The 19,790-nt window shown below is 41.7% G+C and overlaps 2 protein-coding genes across 3 annotated transcripts; one reads left to right on the top strand and one right to left on the bottom strand.

Annotated features, from left to right (window-relative positions):
* The first annotated feature begins 11,782 nt into the window (after window positions 1–11,782).
* On the top strand, window positions 11,783–17,759 carry LOC136431515 (uncharacterized). Its single transcript, XM_066422916.1, has 15 exons — window positions 11,783–13,056; window positions 13,317–13,613; window positions 13,765–14,023; window positions 14,256–14,367; window positions 14,500–14,615; window positions 14,951–15,084; window positions 15,213–15,245; window positions 15,347–15,485; window positions 15,696–15,892; window positions 16,082–16,165; window positions 16,278–16,403; window positions 16,524–16,622; window positions 16,800–16,874; window positions 16,975–17,083; window positions 17,304–17,759. Exons 1-15 carry the CDS (start codon window positions 12,517–12,519, stop codon window positions 17,438–17,440), a joined length of 2,457 nt encoding a protein of 818 aa, XP_066279013.1. The 5' UTR covers window positions 11,783–12,516; the 3' UTR covers window positions 17,441–17,759.
* On the bottom strand, window positions 15,894–19,523 carry LOC136431516 (uncharacterized). 2 transcript variants are annotated; one of them, XM_066422919.1, is made up of 5 exons: window positions 19,109–19,249; window positions 18,510–18,773; window positions 18,101–18,364; window positions 17,836–17,912; window positions 15,894–16,911 (listed from the first exon to the last, which is right to left on the bottom strand). In XM_066422919.1, coding segments are annotated over exons 1-5 (747 nt in total). In that variant the 3' UTR covers window positions 15,894–16,910. The 2 variants fall into 2 exon arrangements, with proteins under 2 accessions (XP_066279016.1, XP_066279015.1); XM_066422918.1 differs by lacking the exon at window positions 15,894–16,911 and having other exon boundaries at window positions 17,756–17,912; window positions 19,109–19,523.
* Window positions 19,524–19,790: the final 267 nt, after the last annotated feature.

Here is a 19,790-nt window from a genome sequence, read left to right as displayed (position 1 = left end):
TGTCCAAATTTTGTGATTTTTATAGATAGACCATATCTATATGTACTTGTTAGTTACTAAGACAACAGTAGCTAATTGAACTATAATTGAAGAATATGTAAAGAAATCCTAGATTTATATTTTCTTTTTTGTGTGAAAATAACCTGGTTCTCCAGTCCTAATTCCTTAGTCACTGACGGAAGAGAGCGTATTCTGCCTGAAACGTCTGACTGTTTCAAACTCTTATCCAGTTGCTTGAGTATTTTGTTTTGGCGTGGCTAATGTATGTGTTACACGATGGTGCCGGGTAGAAGAAAATCAGGCCCGGGGATCTCGTTCCCGGTACAACGACAGACTTCCCTGAAGTACTCTCGTTCCCACTGCCCCATCCAGCGCGATGAAACGTCCGGAGCCCACTTCTCGCCAGGTTTCCTCCTGTAATATAAAAACGTGACGTTACCAATTATCGTCCAATTCATTCAAAACGTCATTCATCTTAAAACCAAATGTTTAACCCAAAGGACTGGCTTAAGAAAAATACACCTCGACATGTGGAGATGACACAAAGTGGACGATAATTGGTAGCGAACAATAACCGGCCATGTTATGTTATGTCAGATAGAGTTTTCTAAACAACTATCAACAGCCAAAGGCAGTGCTTGCGAATTGCAGAAGCGAAGGAAAACAGACTTAAGTGGACTTACCTTGCACACAACGAGGACCCTGCTTGACTGTCCTCAACCAATGCTTTCTCGATCTTATTTGTGTCTTCCCCTGGCTCCTCCGGACTCCACTTCAAACCGAGCTTCTTCATCAGTAGACGGAATGTCTTCTTCTTATCATTGAGGAGGGCAGAGAAGTAGATGACGGCGTGGAAGAAATGCCCAGGCTGCCTCCTCTGCAGATCGGCGGCGCATTGCATTGTACCGACCCACATCGCACACAGGTCGAACAGGCCCTTACCACGTTGGCGCACGGTCGAAAACTTCGGGTCGTCTCCAAAAAATTGGAAGAAGTCTGGAAGGAGCAAGGACAGCCATTCCCCACCTGAAAACCTTATAAACCACGTAGCTTTGCTGGGCAAAGGCTCGATTGAAGGATTCAGTTACTTCCAAGCCATTTCTGTACATGAAGACGGTCTTGGCTGACGGGATGGCACGAACCATCAGGTCAGCAAAAAGTATGGTTTCGACCCTGAGCTTGTAGAATATGACGTCACGATGACGTGGATCTGACGTCACGAGGGTGTAGTTCATCAAAGTGACGACGTTTCTCAAAAGGGCTATAGTAGATTCTTCATTTGACAGAACCGCGGAACAGCCGAGATGAGATGGAGTCTGGCTATGTTCAGAGGACCGCTTGAGTCGGTGGAGAGCAAAGGATATGACGGAGAACACATCATGCTCATTCACAGCCTGTGCCACCGACGTAGCCTCCACAAGTCGCGTTACCAGAGTCGTCCCACATCGTCCTGTAAACAAAAACAAGATTTGCGTATGTATGGTATGCAAATCATGGTTTAATTTACATAAAGACTGTATAGTTCAATTGAACTATAGTATTTGAATAATGAAAAAAATTCTCGTTTAAAATAAGTAGGAATAAATATTTCTAAGACAGTGCGTGTAGTAATCAAAGAATACGCCAAACGTACGATTTCACTCCTTACCTGTCATGAAGATGAAGACTTCCTGCACATGCGCGACCTTGTCAGCGACGGCGCTCGCCACCTCTTGGAGTTGCTCAAAGGGAACACAGAGAACCTCGGCTGCATTTCGTCTCTGAGCCTTTAAATAGGAAGAATAATGTTTTCTCTATTATCTGTATTGCGACAGAGTTGTTGTGAGATTGATATCCCAATTCCTTCAACATAAAACAAAACTGAAGAATTCTTAGGTCCCAATTGGAAAAAGGGGCCCCACCGGATAGTTCACGGGCTGTTCTTTGGGGACACCTTCAAGCCCCATGGGAAACCCTGTGGCTGCCGGGCATTTTTGAGCGCTTGGATACTTGGATACTTTACTTACTCAATTAGCTTTCTCACAAGTTCAAATAAGTAAGTAGCTAATCTTCTTGGAGTATCAAAACAAACGTACATATAACAAACTACATTGAAGTTTATACATCTTACATTAACACATTAGCGCTTGGCTCGAACTTAAATTCAACGCGGGTCCCGGTAACAAATAGAAACCGTGGACTACACCCCCTACGTATACGGGCACCGGTGTAATTGGTACCGTTGCGTGAGATGGCGCCAAAGCAATCTTTGCGTGACATTTGCAAATATTACATAAGGCAGAAACAACCGATAATGTTTAAGTGGCCCGCTCTTAGGTAAACCGGGTCCGGGTAATTTTACTTTGTACAGGCTTTGGCATCCAACTATATGATAATTGTACTATTTGCAAGTTCTTGCCCGAGGGCTAATTGCAACATCAAACAATGCATAGAAAGGGTATACTGCACATCTTGCGAGTTAACAATTTTGACAAGTGCATGGAACAAATGGCTGTTCTAAGAACTACTTCGGAATACAATTTACTCTTTTGGGGTTTGACTTCTTTTTTGGAAGCAGTGGAAGACGAAGTGTCCCACTTTTTTTGTGATGATTCGTTTTTGAGAGGTTAACGTGGCCCTAGTTTTCTTTTTGTCAGTAAACGTTTGGAAATTGTGGTAACTTTGGTGGCTTCTTTAAAAAGCTCTTTACTTTCCTGATTATTGAAGGGACAGTTTGAGATAAAATGTATTCCATCTGAAAACATGCCATTCCTGAATATCCTTTTGGTGATTGAAAAAACCGAGTGCCAAGTGAAACAAACCTCTCCGAAGAAGGGGCTCGCTTTTAGATCCACACCATCCACTGGTCGGACGAGCACCACCACTTCTTGTTCCCAGTCTATACTGTAAACAGAAAACTCACTCCCACGACGAGCAAAAAACTTTGCCACGTCCCTAACTGTTTTCTCTTCTTCCGTCGGTAGGAAGTCGTCAAGAGAGTTGATAATGAGGTGCTCAAGAGACTTGAAGGGCAGCTTTCTCTTCTTTGGTATCACCTTCCGAGTGTAAGCCAGACTTTGCTTAGTCTAAACAAATAGATAAAAAAAAGGAATTTGACATTTTTATTTCTTAATCTTTATTATTCATTTCAGGCCAAGGGCCCATATAAAAAGAAAACAAGGATAGTATGTAGACATTTACAAATGACATTCACCAACGTGCAACATGTCTTGCATGGTTGTCAAGTTGTTTTCACGTCGTTTCCTATGAACACCATGTACCAATAGACCCATTTCCAGTTACGGCGGCAATTTTGAATTTTAGAGCATAGAGCTTTCTGGTCACATTGCGGATAGAATCGGCATCGGAAAGGTTGACAAAAAAGATGCACATATTTGTCTCGTGGTGCTGTTTTAAGTCAAAGTGGGTCGTCGGAATATATGAAAACTTCTCCAGACGACTAAGAAGAACAAATTCAATCAGTTTGGAGAGAGGTCTGAATTCATTGTCGGATACGTCACCACGACTATTGCTGGTTCACATGTCTTTGTATGCAACATACAGCACTTTCTCAACAATTATGCAAATTCGCTCATTATTTGTCTTATCAATGCTCATAAGTTTAAATGTTTGGAAGTCCTTTAATGGGACGCAGCAAACTTAAGGAATTTCTTTAATGATTGTCACCATCAGTTCATGATTTGCATATTCACAATCTGACTTTGTTCACCATTACTTGAGCTACCTGAATGTCAAAACCCTGATAATTCCCCTTTTAAATCGTAGTTTTCTAAAGTCTTTAGAACAAAAAAAAAAATTGGAAACTTTGAATGTACCATGTTGAGGGCCTTTGAATTCTTCAAGAAGATAAGATTTGTGTCATAAAGTCGCGGATTCTTTTATCATATTTGGTGTGCTTAGACTGTTTTTGTCTTGAGCGAAGACCAACAAACCTTGGACCATGGTGACGACTGTGTAGTGTGTAGGAAGTAGACAACGATGACGACTGCACCTAGAGCAATGACAATGGCTGCGGCCACTGTGAACACATCCATGGTCGTCTAGGGCCTTTCTTTCAAAATCACGTGATCTCCTACGAAGTGCAGCTAGATACAAAAACCTGGAAAAAAACCAAGAATTTAAAGACATCATATCTTTGGAAGAATTTTGCAGTTTATTCAAAGTGTTTGCATCATTAATGATACTGTAATTGCCGAAATGTTCGTGATGGTTTTATGTTCACGGTTTTCGCGGCGACCATTTCACCGCGAACTTTAAACCACCGCGAACATTTTTGTCCAATACTGTAGCAGTATGTGACTATAGCGCTGCCGCAAACTTTAAACCACCGCGATCATCCTATTTTTGCCTTAACACGAAATAAATAAAAACACGCGAACATAAATGCATTTACAGTATTATTAATTTTCTAGCTGAATGGGAACTTCCATTTTAACGAGCTCAACTGATTTCAAACGTCGAATTGGTAGCAGAGCTCAAGCTATTTGTCCCGTTTTTTTTTTACTCCAAAAAATGTATTTCAATCAAAATCCATGATGACTATTCTAATGTGATACCTGGGCCGCTAAAACGTTCGATATGGGTGTTCCGGACCGTGTGATAATTTTCCGTATCACACAGGGTTTTAGACTTGTATCACACTGGCTTCTATATAATATTTATAATGCATTTCGAGCGCGCCGGTTGCGCCGCCGTCAAATATTCGAATACCGGATATGGAATAAAGGGTATCCCTTCAATACACTAGTACGCGATTTTAGATGTCTCTTACTGGTAGATTAATGGGATAAATATTTGCTATTCAATCATTACCCTAGTGAGCGATTTTAGATGTATCTTACTAGTAAATAAATGGGATAAAGGGTTGCTATTCCATTAATACGCAAGTAAGATTTTTTTTGATATCTCTTTCTTGTAATCTAATGGGATAAGGGGTTGCTATTCCATTAATTTACCAGTAAGAGAATTTTAAATGTATCCTATAGTAAACTGATGGGATAGAACTTTACTAATCCCGTTTTCTAACAGAAATTATTTTAAAAACTAAAAAAATGTAATGGACAATCAAGTCTAGTAGCAGCTTGTTTGTACCTTTCATATAATTTGTTTCAGCTTTTTTTCCATGGCACGTGCTTATTGTACTAGTACTGTAAAACAATTTGTAGATATTCATAGTTTTGAGGGTCTGTTTTGCTTTGTTTTAACTTCAAGTACATGAGGGGTAAGGGTAAAGGTGCAATCTTTGATAAGGCATAGGGCCTATATGGTTATCTTTATGGTTTTTTTTAATTGATTAGTCACCACGTAACAAGACCGAAAGGTCACCTCAAAATTTGACGCAAATACCACTCAGAGGTTACGGGTTACGTGGTTCTCAGGACCAAAGGTTTCTATGTTTGTCAGGGCAATAGCTTCCATCTGGAATTTTCATATATTACTAACTTTTGGACCAAAGTTGCCAGTACGAGGTTTTTTTGGTATTTAAGATTTGTCAGGCCCAATTCGATAGAACTTGAACTTTATTGAAGAAAATCTATTAGTGGTGTGCTCTAAGGGAATTTCCAGAGGTCGGTTTGGGGGCATGCGCAAAAACGAGGCTTATGAGGATTGGGGCTCTTATAAGCTTGTATTACAATATTGGTCTAAAATGTTCGTCAGTTGTATATTTTGGAGATACTGACCACCTCCGTCAAAAACGCCGCGGCTAAGTTGTCAATAATGCACTGACTTCGGTTAAGCTTTTGGCCTCAGAAAGCTTTTCAGAGCGGGTCCAATAAAAATGCTATGTCTTCTTTGTTGAAGGCTGTATCTTTGTAGAGTTGTTTGAGGAGAGCGTTGATGTAGTTTCGGTGATAGCGAAATGTTTTCGGTCAATACTGCAGCGATAGGCGCTGCAGAGCCTTACCTTGTCGGTGGGCATCAGCACCCGGTTTTTGACAACCAGCCGATGCACCTGTATAACAGGGTGCGTTTATCTGTGACAGGGTTCCTAATGTAGATGACCGACAAAAATTGTCACAATCTATTGTATGTACGTCCGAAACAATATTACCACCTACAAGCCATAGGACAGTGATCATGCCCTGCTCATTATATCCATCCATGTAAGCAAATCTTTATATAACCCTGTGCAAAAACGAGACAATATCATACATTCCTGACACAGCATACTGTTACCAACATACTGTATTCTTGAGCGTTAGCATGTACGTACATTATTCGATAGATTATTTTTAATGTTAGTCATAGACAGATTAGATCTAGTTGTTAGATTTGTCAACAATTTGCAACAATTCATGTGCGTAAGTTTGTATCATCACCAAATTTGCAGTAAAGTACATGTGAAGTTAAAAAAACTCTGTAATTTCTTTTGATTTTATGACGTAATATGACGTAGGTATTAAACAAAAAAGGGTGTCAAGGTATACCAAGACATCTGACGTCAATGTTAACTACAATAGAATGACGCCATGTGTCCCTTAGGATCCGCCATCTTGGATCGGCCATTTTGAAATTTTGAAAATACTTTTTTGCACTTATGACTAAAAAACACTGAAAATAGACAGGCGAGTTGAATGTGTCAACACTCAGGTCAAGCCAAAAGGAACTAAAGCATAGATAACATGATAACGTACTTAGGCTCCAGCTAATTCTGGGATATATAAGTCATGGGGAGGGTTGGGCGGGAATGTGACCGTACCAAGGAAGGAGAAGCCACGAATGAGTTCGTAGGGGGAGAACGAATGGTCAAAGGGCAACAGGGGAGGAATCATTAGGGTCAGGATAGGGGTCGTGTGATTTGTCTGCTCAGCCGACGGGAAACGTAACTTCTCTTCTCCGCAAGCTCCGAAGAGAACTAAGTTTTCCGTCTATTTCACAGACAACATACACACAATTAGGGTAGTGAGCTCACCGTCACGAATAAAAGGATAGTAGGCGGAAGAAGGGTTAAAACAGAGATGTGGCATGGCTAAGGGAAGATGATCGGAGAACAGGCTGTTGCCTATTAATTAGTATAGGATGAACTTAGTGTACAATGTTGACGTAATAATCGAAAGCTGAAGTGGGTACATGTACATAGTCATTCCCAACAGTGGGGGAGTAGGAAGTATAACGTCCCACCATGTAGGAACATCTCAGGCTAAGCAACTGTTATTTCGTTTACAAGTGTCACACGAAGTTGGAGCTGTTGATGTATCAAGGTTGTAAGGACCGACTAATTAGTAACGTTCGAGGCAATGATCGAGGCGTCATGTCCGTTCTGTTGCATAGTTCAAGACGAGCTACGAGGCCTAATCACTCGCTGGCCATTCCTCAGCAGCAATTTAGTTCTGAATGGGGCGATGAACCGATCAACGTTTAACCGCACGGGGACTGTCCCAGGTCAAAGGGTCAATCACGCATGGCTGTCACCACAGGTTGCGCCTGATAAAGTCAAGGTCACGATAACAAGTGAGAGGTCAGCGGTCCCGACACGCTGGTGTCCATTTTACTCGGCAGGTTCAAACCAGCGGTCGTGAATGCAGTGGTCCACGCGGGGGCCATACCTCGACTGGGCGTCAAGTGCCTGCGCGTACAAGGAATGGCGTTTCTAACGAAACTTCAAGTTCACGAGGTGTCGGACTTCGGCGAAACTGCAACCTGTTTACATTGTGTGTCACTTCGAGATCGAAAACTTCAAGTTCGTCCGCAAGTAAGATGGAAGTACGGTGAAGGTACGAAGGTGTCCGCAGGGAGGTGATTCTACCGGTCAAACTGCGAGTTCATCCTCACGAGGGATTACACTTTGGGAACTGCAATGTGTCCACAGGGGGATGTCACTTCCGGTGAAACTTCAAGTTCATCCGCACAGGAATGGGGCTACGGTGAAGCTGCGAATGTGACCAAAGGGAGGTGCCACTACCGATCAACCTTCAAGTTCATCCTCACGAGGGATTACACTTAAAGGAATGTCACTTCCGGTGAAACTTCAAGCTCATCCGTATGCGAATGAGGTTGATCACCGCTACGGTGTCCACAGGGGGACTACGTTCACACCAGTACAGTGTCTCCACCCGGGGGACACTGTCAACGTGACGTGCATGCACATATCAAGGGTGTGGGGTAATAGGGGGGAAAGGGGAGGGAGGGGGGTAGGCGAGTTGTGAGAGGGTCTGGGAGAACGCCAAAGTCATCCACACGGGGGATGGAACTATGGTGAACTGCGAATGTGTCCGTTAACTGTTACAGACCATTTGTTCAGTCAGTGCTCGTTTTGCTGTATTTTTTTGCCCATTTCTTGGATTTCGCGCACTTTTGGAGGATGGAATTTACTTCTAAAAGCAGCTGTATCTCTCTACAACATCCGGGGTTTGGTTTTATTCCGGTGACTGAGTTTATATCGCCAAACAAGACGTCGATTGTGAGAAGAACCATGATAAGAACATTATTTGCCGTGGCGGGCCCGCCGCTGCGATCTTGGTTCGAACAAGGAGGTGGTTCGAAAGTCAACAAGTCAGAAACAAGGGATATCACCAAAGAAGCTGAGTTTTATCAAGCTGGCTGAGTTTATTTTAGCGGAGACTGGTAAGTGAAAAAGTATTTCAAGTTGATGTTTCGTTACAATTATACACAGGCAGATCTTTAATAGAGTTACCGACGAGGTCTCACGGTGTCCTCCCCACTTACGAAAGAAATGATAAAATAGGATGTTGCTATTACATACCACGGAAAATAAAGGCACATAAGAATTGTAGAATACCTGTTTACAATATCTGTTGTTTTAATAAACGATGAAGATGCTGTGAAAATGTATATTTAGACAACAGAAAATGATTTCAACCCACCAACTCGCGGCTGTGACGTCTGGCAGAATCTTACCGCCCTTCCGACTCCGATTACGGGGTAGCAATTATCAAACTGAAGATCTTGTTTGGACCCAACAAAATACAAATAACATAAGGATACTGTAGAATACATATTTAGAATATCTCCTGTCTTATTTTTAGACTGATTGTGCACAGAAGATCATTTTTTTTAAAGAATTTGCACCCACCCTTGATGACTTGTGCGCGCCCGTCCACGTCAATCAAACTTTCAGCCGGCGCACGCAGTCAAACTTCAAAGGCCGGATTGAATTTCACAAAGCTGCGCCGCCGACCAATGTTATAAGATATAAGGTTGTGAAGAAATTCGTTTAATTTAGCTTCCAGTCTGAGGCCATGGCGGCCGTGGGTGGTCTACTACGCCAGTCTGGCTGCATATTTTGTTGCCCCAAGCGGCCATAAAAATCAAAACCATGTCCGGACACCGTCAGAAACCGCGTCTCAAAACCTTTGATTCTTACTTTGAAATCCTAAAGATATAGGAACTGTCATCTCAGAGGGTTGAATTTTGAAAATTTCGAACTGAATTTCGAACTGAATTTCAGAGAAGGTATACCATTAATATTTGCTGTGTCGCATAATTTGCCAACTCATGACAGTCCAAGAGACTCATAATGTAGGTCGTTGACCTAATTTAAAATGTCACGCACGAAGTAATCAATGGATTGTGATCTCAAAGGTTGGCAATTTCGCAAACAAAGCTTGCAACGCAAACAGCCGGGGTCTATATAAAGGTCCCATTGTGACTTTTAGATGACATATTGCTTGCTTACTTGCTTAGTTATAAGATTACTTATACACGGCTGTTTCTGGTTGAAGTCACACCATTTGCCAGAAGGGACCTAAGGGGTTTCTGTTAGAAACGTCATTTAATGCATTCTCAATAGTCTGAGTGAAGTTGTCAGTGCTGTTATCAACAGTCTTCGATTCCTACTTTGAAATCCTCAAAATGTAGGAACTGTCATCTCAGAGGGTTAGATTTTGAAAATTTTCCGACCCCCTACGAATCGCCCGCCTTCGGCGATCGGTTGTGCCATAATCTACCCCCAAAAAACGAACAAAATCCTGGCTATGAGCATGGGTAGAGCAGACATGTGCAGGTTCAGCTTTGCGACATCACAGTCTGCCGAATGATCCCTCCGTAATTATTTATCCATAGTAAACCGTGTCAACCTGCGTCTGACCCTCTTGAAACCAAATGAATGGCAAAGATCAGCAAAAATATGGACTCATTTTTCATCTGTTTGTTTGATGAAACAGTTCTTTTTAGAAGTTTGACACTTTTGCCAGTGCGCGGGAGAGCCTTTGACTGAGAATGGAGGCCGGCTTGTAGTATTCTTCTTCTTCTTCTTGATGCTTGAACGACCGTGCCCCGAATGTTCCAGCATCAGTTATATAGGGAGCTGGCCGTTATCATTGTTACTTTATATGTCCAAGACTATGTTAATGTCACCTCCAAACCTCATACATCACCAACTTTGACGCCTTAGTTCAGCCGCTAGGTTCTTGAGTCCTGCATAATGTATTGGGAAGCTTCAGAATTTAGCGTAGAGCGTAGAGAGGCTACCTGAATTTAGCGTAATGCGTAGCCGGCCCTCTAAATTTAGCGTAGAGCGTTGTCGGGACCCCCCATGCAGGCCCTCGTAAAGTTCTGAATATAACAAAGCCGATCAGCGGGAGAAAGCGTAACGGGAATATACAACTCAGACGTCAACGATCACAAGAAAAATGTGACCGTACCAAGGAAGGAGAAGCCACGAATGAGTTCGTAGGGGGAGAACGAAGGGTCAAAGGGCAACAGGGGAGGAATCATTAGGGTCAGGATAGGGGTCGTGCGATTTGTCTGCTCAGCCAACGGGAAACGTAACCTACTTAGTATAATTGATTAAAAGGGCCTATTGTATATGTTTATTCGTAAAGCTCTTATAAGATGTGTATTTAGTAGTCTGGGATTTTTCCTATCTACTGCTGCGTATATAACACTTGTATAACAATCTTTTATTCTTATTATTAAATAAGCTGAAGATGTATATCATTGCATGGAAACATTAGAAGCAGAGCTGTGTGTTCAGAATGTAGCTGATTATTTTCTATCTACTGTTTGAATTGTCAATGTTTAAACCTATATTACAATTCATTTTGTTTTCTAGCCCCGCCTATCGGTATGTGAGTAGTTATGGTGACTGTAGATCTTTTAGCAGGCTATACAAATGGAACACATTACAGTTTTTTATGTATATAATAATGTTAACAAAAAGATAGCAGGCAAATTCTGTCAATTATTAGGGTATAAAACTTAACGTAGCCCTCACCTCTATTGGTACAACAAAAAATTATTTTCTCTAAACGTTAAATCGCGGTCACTTTCAATCACTTCCAAAGTGCTAAAATTGTCAATCTGAAAACATGTTTGGAAAGCTGACACCTTCCACCATCTCACTGGCTAGTTTATTTTGTCAGATGTAGTCGTTAAGGCAAGTTAGAAAGGAATTTGTCGGGAAATGGCTGATACGAATCTGAGTTTCAATGCGATTCACGTGATTCGATTGGTCGGGGTGAAGACGAGATGTCCCAATGTTCTTTGTGTACAACCCCGACTACCACCCCATCCCGCCTCTGTCGCCCCCGTTGCAGGAAGGGAACGTACATCAGCTGCAAAGGTCATTTTCGAGTTTGCTGTATGTATAAATGCTTCGAGATGTCTTTCAATTAACTTGCGCTAGATTCTAGCATGATTTCCTTGTCCTGTAAATGCAATTTTGAGCGGCATCTCGACCTAGTTCGAATTGAGGAATGCCTACCTGTTGACATGTGGTTATTAGTCAGTTCTAATTCTATTGCAGAGCAGTCTTGCATAGATAGCTTACAATGTCGTATAACATGGATGTACATGTTGGGTAATATTGCACAGTTCATTACAATATCCTACCCCGAAATCGTACCCATGCTCTTTAGTGACAGGTGATGGCTAGGGCTTCCCTAAGCCAGCCCACTCAATGCCACTGGGGCATGCAAATGAGCCGGCAGCGGCAATCCCCATGGCCAGCCACCAGGCCTGCCTGTCGATCAGATCCAGACGGACTGTTCCATTTTCAAGTGAAATGGGTGGGATGGGTTGGTAAATAGGACTTTTAATGGACTGCGCATGGCAAGTAGGCCATGTTTTGAACAAAATGGCTGCCCGGGTGTATGAAACGTGATTTCTCCAGTTCTGTGAGTAGATTTTGGACGACATTTCGTCCATGGTTGATAACCAAAGTCACGGGATGTATCCCAGAGGTTCCTGTGTTCAGTTGTATTACAATGATTAAGCCAATAAAGTAAAATTATCCTGAAATATCTTTGTTTGTTCGTTTTTGTTTCGAAATTTACCTGCCCCCCTCCCCAGTAAGATGTACACAAAACAAACGCCAGTATTCAAGGCAAGTTGTATTCTAGCACTGGGACCTGTTTTTGGTCAGTTATGGGAGGGAATAATTGACAAGGTATGTGACCCCATGTCAAATCGTGCAGGAAGACGGGGTTTGCGCGCGCATTTTGGCACACTAGCACAACGGTTTGTTGCTGTGAGGAGCTCTTCTGAGTGTTCTCTGGCCTGTTAGTGGTACTTAGTGTTATACTTTCAATACTTATTCTATGAAACCTCAGCAGAATGCAGCCGTATGCTACATCAAACTTTTTCAAGTTCAGTCTCAATGGTCTACCGCAGCCGCAGCAACAGCCACAACAGCAATTGTACCAACAAGCCCAGCAGATCGTGTATGTTCCTGTTGTACAACAAGGCCTTCAGGTGGCCTTGGATGAGGAAAGACTAAAGCGAGCGCAAGCTGAGGAGAAGGCAAGGACCTTGGAAGCACAACATGAGGCAAGCCGAGTCCAGATAGAAGCAGCAGCTAGAGATCTACGGGAAGAGCGGGCGATATCTGCAAGGGCAAATGAAAGGGTAGGGGATCTGGAGAGAGTTCTGCAACAATGTAGAGCTGAGGTAGAGCAGTTGCAGCGTAACGTAGATGCTCTTAAGAAGAAGGTACAATCAAAGAAACAGATGCGGAAAGGGAAATATAAGAAGATGGGATCTAGGAAAGCGTACAGCGAGCTGACGGACAGTGGTAAGAAGAAGAGGAAAGCTACCTACAAGCGGAGGCTACATGGGACATTCAACGACTTTCACCAGGAGGTAAAAAAAGCAAAGGTGGGGAAGCCTAAAAATCTTCCTGTAAATTCTACTATTGATTTCATATTCATGTACATAGTTACAATATGCATAGCAATAAAATTCTGTTACACACACTCCCTGTACATGTACATGATACTTATAGCCAAATTTGTGGTTTGTTGTGAAAATGCTTCTCTTCTATTAGTTGTCATTCTGTATACGTAATTGTAAACACAAGCCAAAATCATATTAAAATTCTGTCATTTATGGTATTTGGGTTTTATTCCATTATCCAGGTTGAGCTTGTAATAGATGGTATGGACAAGCCACAGTTTGTGGTGTGGCCACAGGGGGAAGTGTTCCAGGAGAGTCGCCCTGATGACCAGCAATGCCCACCCAGGCTTTCCAAGAAAGACCTCACGCCAGATGACAAGAGGTGGATCCAAAAATGGCTGAGGGTCAAGGATAAGTTCCAGATCTCGGACAGCGCCATCCATGAGATCCGGATGCTGGCACAAGAGCGGGTGCCTCCTCTGTATATCATTCAAGAGGAGAGGAAGGAACAAAACAGAATGATACCAATCGTAACAGAGGTATGATAAATATCCTGTACAATTCACTACAAATGGTATATTTTACTCATGTTTGATATCCCATTCATATTGTGTTGGTTTTCAGAGAAATAGCAGAGAAAAAGCAGAGCAATACCCTTAATACCACATCACAAATCTATATGTTCCATAGGACACAAACAATGTAGCACGCCGGCCCCTTCGAGAACTTCTGGCCCACCTCCTCATTCATAAACGGCAGTACATCGACAACAACGAGGTCTCTGTAAGATTCTCTGGGGATGGGCGACAGGTGACGCGAAACCAGAGGATCGGTGCCGTCATGGGCACTGTTCGCATAATCCCCAAGAGAGAAACCATCAATGGAGACACAGACACAGCACAGCTTCACCATACCATCGATGAAGAAGCATCCGTTTATATTTATGAAGGTGATTAGACAATTGCAAGGAATTTGTCATAATAATAATATGTATTGAAAGTACTTTTTATGTTCAGTCACTAGTTACCGTTTGCAATTTACCTTCCTCAATTTGAGATCTTTTCATTCCTTTATGTTGTTGCTTTTGTTAAGGATCAAACAAGAATGTTTGCATAAAGTGATTTATGTACACTGAAAGCAGTATGTTTCAATTCATTTCATTTCATTTCTCATATCATAAGGAGGAGAGGATTATGAGACTCAGAAAGTGGCAGCTGCCTCTGTGTACCGGGAAATGGAGGACATCAAAGAGAACGGATTGGATTTTGAGGGACGAAACATACGAGTGCAATGGTATGTCACAATATGCCTAATCATAATACAGATTAGAATATAAAATCTATGTACATTTTTCAAGACCATTTCATATACCCAGATATGGTGTGGGTTATCTCTCTATAATTTCTGAACAAACTTCATTTTCAGGTACCTGACAGCAGACTGGAAGTTTGCTGCCATGCTTCTTGGCCTCAACCAAGCCAGCAGCAAGTCATTCTGTCTCTGGTGCCATTGCACTAAGGAGGAAATATGCGACTTTAACAGTAAGGAGTGATGACATTTGTTTCACCAACATTCTAGAATTGAATATGTGCAAAAATAGCAGAATATTTTCCCAAGTTACAATTTAGCTACTTTAACATGGCATTTAGAAGTACACATCCTTTCACTAGCTACTATTGCTGTACTACTGATGCCTTTATGTTTCTAGTTACACTGTAGAAAACCTGCACTTGGTAAAATAACCAAGCAAGAATTGCAATTCAATGTGAAGTTGACTGCTTGATATTTATCTTTAACTTTGGAGTCACTAAACAATATTATTTTGTACCAAAATATTAATGCATCAACCCCTTTCTATTATTTTCTCTGTACACAGTCGAGTGTTGGGATGTAGAGAGAAAGAAAGGAGACTGTGATAAGTATCTCAATAAGCGAGTGCACAAAGGACACATTCTTCCCCCACTACTGGATATTGACCCGGAGGAAGTTGTCCCTGATCCCCTACACATGGTATGTCCCTAGAATACTGTGTTCTATTGATTTTTGCTGTCTGAAATCATTGTTGTCACATTTTTTCTCATTGTCCATATTAAACGCTACCTTATTTTAAAACCTGCTTGTTTTTTTCTTTCTTTCAGGAGATGAGGGTACGAGGAAAGCTCTTCAACCAGGTAATCTAATGCTATTTTGAATTTGATGATGTAAAATAATTTGCTGATGTATATTGAAAAAAGAGTTTCTGCATGTTTAGTTAAATCTCTCTCATTTACAGGCTGTTGTGTGGAATATAAACCAGAAGCGGGAGGCTGAGTTGCTGGCAGCCATGAAGGAGATTGGGGTGCCATTCAGGATTATGGAGGGTACTGGGGATGACAACAAAGGCTCAGTCAAAACATGGACCCAGCTGAATGGTAGGAGTGATGACTCACTACAGCATGTTGTACATTTTGGCAAACTTTTCAATTTGAAATTCTGTAAAAATGTTATTCATTGCATGTTCATGCCCTTTTGGGCTGAATATATTAATAAACTATTAAGTAACATAAGACATGATAAAAAAGAATAGTAAAGATATGGACTAACATATTCAAGCTACTTGCTAACACTGATTATGTTTTCAGCAAAACAACTGGAGAAGGTTTTTGCAAAGCTTGACCTGAAGGCTGTGCTTAAGGACAGGTGGAATTCTAGAGGACTGAGTGTCCACAGCCTGTCCGTGGCACAGCTTAGGGTTGAGCTGCGCAAACGTGGTGTGGATGACAAGGGGAGGAAAGCCGTTCTTGCAAACAGGCTGATTGACGAACTCGGAAGTGATGAGGTATGTTCAGAAAATATGCATATTTTATTGTAAAAACTTTTTTTATATGATATCAGCTTAATCTTAAAACAGGTCATCACTGATAGTTAACATTTGAGTAATATATGCATATGATAACACATTCAGTTTGCTATGGTTCATTGTGTGTACATAGACATTACATAATTCCAAGCTTCTATTTTTACCCAGCTCCCACTGCCTCCTGACAACGAGTCGAGTAATGGGGATAGACACCCAATCCTTCTGGTGGACAACATTGTTAAACTCTGGAAGGTAAATTTCATTTTCAGATCATAACTTATTGTATTTTCTGACATATAAACTGATGTAGTATGTGGTCTTTTATCACATTATTCTTTGATAATAAATATACCAATCTTTACAGGACTTTGAGGTTCTGGCAACTGCATTAAAAGCGAAGCCAGGAGCCCCAGGACACCTAGACCCTGCGACTTTCTTGAGCGAAGGTCGGAAGTGGGGCACATTCTACAGACGAGCCACATTTGATGAGGTTTGTACTACATTTACTAATTTACTCATTTGTTTTGATGAATACAAATGGTTTTAGAATATTGTGACACCAACTGCTACACTATATTTACATTCTTCCATTTTTTTCTTCTGTTTTCAGAGTGTAACACCATATATCCACACTCTGATATACCACGTGCCCCACTTCCTGTCCAAGTACAAGTACATCAACGACATGTCTTGTGAGAGTGTGGAACAGGTATGTTTTGTATTTAACATTGAAAACAACAATAAACTAATTGTAATATATATATAAACATACATTTATACTGAACTATACAATCTATGTGTTGAGGGTTCCAACAATAACCTTATAAAAAAGCAAAACTTAACATAACACACTAAACTAACATACTGATTGTGAATTTCCCCTCAGAAAAACCACATGCAAAACAAGCGGTTCCATCAGGGAAGTCAAAAGAGTGGAAGAGGAAGCATGTGGACAAAACAGGTATGCTGACACCTTGCTTGCTTCGCACCATCAAGTTCTGTCAGATTAGAAAAAGAATATGCATTGTAAGTGTTGTTACATTGTATTTCAAATTCTTCAGGTAATGGAGTATGAAAACAGAGATCTCTTTGGGATCCTCAACCATCTAGACAGACAGAAGGCATGTCTGGGACCCAATGCGGCTGCACGGAAAGCTGCAAGGCTGCAAGGTATGACATATGATTTGCTTATTCTAAATTATGACATATATTAGCTCTAAATTGTAAATGTGTATCTACAGTCCTAAGCTAGTTACATATACATGGCTACTATGTTGTAAATCTTAGAGATTTGCTACTTCTTTTTATCAATCTACCTATACTTCACATCACATCAGATTTCACTTCACATCAGACTTTTTTGCCTTTTTTTCTTCTACTTACTCTACAGAAGAGATACTAGCACAGGAAGGAGGAGAGGAAGTGCAGGAAGATGAAGGGCAAGAGCAGGAAGATGAAAGGGAAGAGCAGGAAGATGAAGAGCAGGATGAGGAACACTTTGAGGATGAAGATGAGGACGATAGTTGATTTAGTTTTCTGTATGTATGTACGTATGTATGTATGTATAGGGAGTAGAAAAGGATTGGATATCTTAAGTCTTTGGGTTAAGAGTATTTATGACTTCCCTTTTTCGCCCAAGGGTTAGCCAACCACTTTTAAAATGTTGTACTTCCTGTAAACACATGGAGATATTGACTTGATAACTATGTACATGCATTTATGTTACCTTTGAAATGGCACAAGTAGTGCATTTACTCAGCTGTATATGAGCAATATGATTAAGCTAGTGGTAATGGCCTGTGGTTTAGGTATTGTAGTATTGTATTGTATTTACAGCCATTTTTTGTGTTAATTGCAAGCATATATTTGGTGTGCATGCCTCCACTCTGTGAAAGGTGACTACTTAGAGACACAACTCGTACCATTTTGGGTGGATGGTGTTCACAACTTCTCTCCTCATAGAAAAGGTCAGCCATCCTGGATCACAATGTTGTGTCTTCTGTAAATATGTGAAGAAAATTACAAATATGATGAATTTACTTGCAATTAATTGTATGTACAAGTATGAAGAATAGGAATGCTACATATTTACAAGAAAGGAATAGCTTTACAATCAATATATGGTGCTGTATTCTCATGATGCTTTCTTCTCGTATGTTTCTTTCTGGAGTAAACAGCAATGTGTACCTTTGGGGTGCAGTGTACAGGGCGAAGTCTCTCTGCACCCTTGTGCGTGCACCTGGGGCAACCAGTGTGGTCATATTTGACCACTGGTTTGTAGCCCCAGGTGACACGGACGGCTGTCACAAGGATGGCAGTTGACGACTTGCGTGGTTTCCGATGCCACCCTCTGCCCAGGACAGGGATGAGCTCCCTTGGATGGCAGGAGAATGTCTCTGGTTGTCCAGGGGGCCCTGCCATCCGTCCTACAATTTTTAGTGGACGAAAGTGCTGAAACAAGAAAAATGCAGATGGCTAGAAACAAGAGCAAAAAATTTAGTTTCACCACAGTCTTGAGAAGTTGTATTTATATGATATTGTAATATACCCATGATATTATTGATAGAATGAGGAAGGACTTGTTGTGTATATGTACCTTGTCAAAATCTTCCCGTGGGAAGGGGATGGTCAGGCTGGCCCTGGTGGTATACTGGCCAGCCCTGTCGCTGCCCACCCCCAGGGCAGTGGAAATAGCAGTCTTCAGGTATTGGATGGCTGCTGGTTCTTCTTGGGTCCCTCCACTACCAAGAGCCGTGGCCTCTCTGTAGTGGTGGAGGTAAGACTCCAACTCTGGGTTTTGCTGGAGGGGGACCCAAGAATGCTGCTGCCCTGGCCAGCTCCCTGCCCATCTGACCTTCACCTGCATATTGAAATTGCATATTGTAAGGTAATAATATAATGGTCTTGTACATATTTTCCACGATATGTTAGTAAAATTGCACTGTCTAAAACAGGTGTTCTTAAAGTTGTCTTTTTCATGGATTATCACATAGGTGCTCAGTGTCTAGTACATGTACATCATGTGTGACCTACTTTAATACACTGTAAGTTACAACATTGTCATTTTCCTTACTACTGTACCTGCATATCACTTTAAAGGTATGTTGTGCTATTATATAGTATCCTAAATGTTGAAGAAGAGGGCATATAAGTCAAGCTGAAGTATCAAAGTAGACATGTCACGTGGTAGCTTACCCAAACTTCACCCCCTCTTGTCTCTTCTTCCACTACATCATCGACCGTCCACAGTCTTGGTGGCTGCCTCCGTCTTGTCCGTAAGACTTTCCCGAAGTCTCTGTCTCCCAAAAAATCATTACCAAAGGGGTACCCTGCCATTCTCTGATATTACAGTAAACAAATAGAGCAAAATGTGTGGGAAATAGTTCTTTCTCCTAAGTACTGAAGGTCAGGACACCGCGTGGCAGCTGAGGCTGTCAATCACTGTGTCTTGAGGCTGGCTGGAGTCACGCGCCGGGTCCCTAATGTCAACCGGGAGTCACGCCTAGAAGGCCTTTTATGGTATTGCAGGAGGGGCTTGCCCCGGGTCGCCCAGGTCAAGGAACTGGGGGCAAGATTCCATATGGTACCAGTTGTCGGGACCCTGCATCTCGTAATGTGGTGAAAATAGTCGATTTTATTGCCTGGTATTCTATTACTTGTCACCAATGTATTACAATATTCAAATTGTCATGTTTTCGTCAATCATAACAATAAATGATGCTCTTTATAGGGTGTATTCACGTGAGGTCATCACCCCTGCCCTCCGTGGGCGGCCATGTTGGTGCTCACCCTGCAGTGAAGTTTCTCGGTGTCCGACGGTCTCTAAATTTCCAAGTAATGCGAAGTCGTCTGATCGCTGTTTTATTATATGCAAAGA

Source organism: Branchiostoma lanceolatum, chromosome 3 (assembly GCF_035083965.1).
Source record: "Branchiostoma lanceolatum isolate klBraLanc5 chromosome 3, klBraLanc5.hap2, whole genome shotgun sequence".
Taxonomy (NCBI): domain Eukaryota; kingdom Metazoa; phylum Chordata; class Leptocardii; order Amphioxiformes; family Branchiostomatidae; genus Branchiostoma; species Branchiostoma lanceolatum.
Note: the sequence above shows the minus strand (reverse complement) of the source record. Positions and strands in the feature narration are given on the sequence as shown.

Excerpts from the sequence above, each read along its gene's own strand:
- LOC136431515 (XM_066422916.1), top strand. The coding sequence starts at position 12,517 with ATGCAGCCGTATGCTACATCAAACTTTTTCAAGTTCAGTCTCAATGGT. Across the intron at positions 15,486-15,695 it reads AACATGGACCCAGCTGAATG|CAAAACAACTGGAGAAGGTT; the intron begins GTAGGAGTGATG and ends TTATGTTTTCAG. Across the intron at positions 15,893-16,081 it reads ACGAACTCGGAAGTGATGAG|CTCCCACTGCCTCCTGACAA; the intron begins GTATGTTCAGAA and ends ATTTTTACCCAG.
- LOC136431516 (XM_066422918.1), bottom strand. The coding sequence starts at position 19,249 with ATGGCAGGGTACCCCTTTGGTAATGATTTTTTGGGAGACAGAGACTTC. Across the intron at positions 18,365-18,509 it reads CACGGGAAGATTTTGACAAG|CACTTTCGTCCACTAAAAAT; the intron begins GTACATATACAC and ends TTCTTGTTTCAG. Across the intron at positions 17,913-18,100 it reads CTGTACACTGCACCCCAAAG|AAGACACAACATTGTGATCC; the intron begins GTACACATTGCT and ends ACATATTTACAG.